Source organism: Sphaeroforma arctica, assembly GCF_001186125.1.
Source record: "Sphaeroforma arctica JP610 unplaced genomic scaffold supercont1.2352, whole genome shotgun sequence".
NCBI lineage: Eukaryota > Ichthyosporea > Ichthyophonida > Sphaeroforma > Sphaeroforma arctica.
This window is the reverse complement of record NW_014038206.1, coordinates 1-2,704: the sequence shown is the minus strand read 5'-3', so window position 1 is coordinate 2,704 and position 2,704 is coordinate 1. Positions and strand designations below refer to the sequence as shown.

Here is a 2,704-nt window from a genome sequence, read left to right as displayed (position 1 = left end):
GTACTATTGGTATCGCCCGCCGCATATTATAGATATTGTAAAGAATTAGATAAATTTAAGGTAGTGGTCGGAATAGGACGGAAGTACGGCGTGACGTTTGGTCGAAGTACTGAAGAGTCAGACATCTCTCTCTCTCTCTGACTCTCTCTCTCTCTCTCTCTCTCTCCCTCTCTCACTTTAAAATACTACATGTATGTACTATATATAAATATCAGTTAAAAGTGTGTACATATTTATTTAGTATGCGAGAGAGTACAGAAAATGTTAAAATATTTGAATAGCCCTCTGGATCACTATATCGGGATAATCAGGGTCTCTGCGGAAAACATTGCATGACCCTGAGAAGAAATTGGTATTTTTCGATGAAATCATGAGACCCCATCCAGATTCCAGAGGGCCATGAGATTCGATCACCTTTTTCTATTTTCGTACTTTTCCCCGTGATTATTTTTCTTCTTTCAGTTCGTTTCTACTCAAATACAACCTACAGCATTGTCCCAATATATACGCGTGAGATTAATTATTCCCTGTGCAGTGTAAGGTTTGAACATTTGAAGTTAACTTTGGAGGGCTGTATTTAATGCCGACCGGAAAGAAGGTGTCATGTCAACGTGTGTCATTTGGAAATCTCACGATGATGTGATTTTCTGAGCCGTAGAATTTTGAACTCCACTATTGCTTGTGGCTTACTGAATGTGTATGTATAAAGCGATTAAATACGTCTTTCGGACTATTAAAATTTAATGTCACTTTTTTTACTATCACATGCTTTTAACTTTCACACCATACACTATGTTGATACTTTTGACAGCTATAATCCATTCAGTGCTAATAAAATGTTCTTCAAACTCGCTCTTTATGAATATTTCTAAAACCTAGACGCACCAACGAAAGGGGTTATATTTGGATCTAAGGTCACGCCATTAAAGCTAATGGACTACAGAAAACCGAAAATGCCAATATGCTGGCTAATAAATTTGATGATATGTAGATCGTTGTTGTCGTTATATATTTATCTTTAATATAAATGGAGGATAGTTTACTTTAGAATAAGTGCTGTGTTGGACGTAGTGCATCACCATAAGGCGATCACTTCAAATTGAAAATTCGGTGATGCGAAGTTTCTATCCCTTTGAACCCAGCTTTGTGATCCAGTGAAGGTTGCCACTTTCATCGACGTATCGATCTTCAATCCAAATATGTTTATCTTTGTATGTGCCAACAGATTCGCCGTGGGAACGAATGCGATTTGTTCTCGGATCAAAAAGTTGAACCTTCTTCACATCTACACCAAATGCATCGTCGTAAAAATAAGTTGGTGGTCCATAGTTTCCATCCACTCCTAATGTAGTAAATAATAGTGTGGTGTCAATTCATATGTAGACAGAATTGAAAATCAAAAGGTACTTTCTGTACGCTCGTGGTGTGCTTCTTGTTCACACGGTAAACTCATAGGTGCACGTACTTCAGCTATAATGTATCGTAATCTGCAGTATATAGCCCTCTACATACTAATCGTGGTAAAAGAGACACACCATACTACAAGACGCCATGAATACGGCGAAAGCCTGACCTAGTTCGAACTTGAGGACTTTGTTCACGAATGTTGTGATGAGCTGCTCAGTGAGAAAAATCTTGTCGTCTTCTGTTGATACAATAATATTGTAGTCCATGGCCAACGCGACACCACCGTGGGCAAGCATTGCCTGTACATCCTTGTTAGTGTTCTGGTCAAGGTGACGCCGGGCTTCAAATGCCTCCAAGGACGCAATCATACTTGAAACCGTCATATCAGTCAAGTATATTGTAGGAATGAAAAGAATACATTTTTTGTCAAAATGTATATGTACACACGATCAGCTATTAGTGTTGATTTAAGTGCACTGTTGACCTGTCATATAGCAGGTAGTGTTGTGGGGTTCCTGAGTATTAGGTTAGCGAAATCGACATCTTCAGTTCTACTAGTGTAATTGATCGTAAACGATTTTTAAAGTAACGAAATTATTAAAAAATAAATATATATAGGTGCATGATCATTGTCCTGTTGATACGTTAAGAAAAACGACCACATTCATAATATTCCTCTATCGTATTGCATAGCAATCCCTCTAACCCTAAACCCATATATAGTCCAAAGCAGCAAAGCGCGGGGTTTCAAACAAGGCGCAACACGGTCATACCATAATCAGCCAGATCACGGTCTATATATTTATCATCATACATTTCATATTTTATAGTTTTGTGTGTTTTTAGCAACGTCTTGAGTCACTTGGGTCAACGGTGTTCGTATTTATCTCAGAAGGATAAACTTTGTGGAAGTATTTACAAAACTAGTATGTGTTAACGTTAGGCATGTATACAGCTTTCGGTGTACCGTACGTGGAAGGATCATGGTCGTAGGCGTATCAATCTCAAGCTAACAGGGTTGAAATTTTTTTTATGGCTCTGCTAATTAAATACTAGCAACGAGTAAACATGGATCCTGGGGCCGCTGAGCAGTCTTTACAGGTAGTTCGTGTTACTGTTTCGGTGACATTGTATTCGTTCTGAGCTCTTCTTCTGATACTTTTCGGTTTTCTACAAATAGGACGACACACACACACACACACACACACACACATACACACACACTCTCTCTCCCTCCACACACACGCACACACATACACACACACTCTCTCTCCCTCTCACACACACGAACACACAC

General features: G+C 38.9%; 1 protein-coding gene across 2 annotated transcripts; it reads right to left on the bottom strand.

Annotated features, from left to right (window-relative positions):
* Positions 1-998: 998 nt before the first annotated feature.
* SARC_12497 lies at positions 999-1,973 on the bottom strand. 2 transcript variants are annotated; one of them, XM_014293393.1, is made up of 2 exons: positions 1,536-1,973; positions 999-1,342 (listed from the first exon to the last, which is right to left on the bottom strand). In XM_014293393.1, the coding sequence occupies exons 1-2, from the start codon at positions 1,788-1,790 to the stop codon at positions 1,286-1,288; spliced, it is 312 nt and encodes a 103-aa protein (XP_014148868.1). In that variant the 5' UTR covers positions 1,791-1,973; the 3' UTR covers positions 999-1,285. The 2 variants fall into 2 exon arrangements, with proteins under 2 accessions (XP_014148868.1, XP_014148869.1); XM_014293394.1 differs by having other exon boundaries at positions 1,574-1,973.
* Positions 1,974-2,704: the final 731 nt, after the last annotated feature.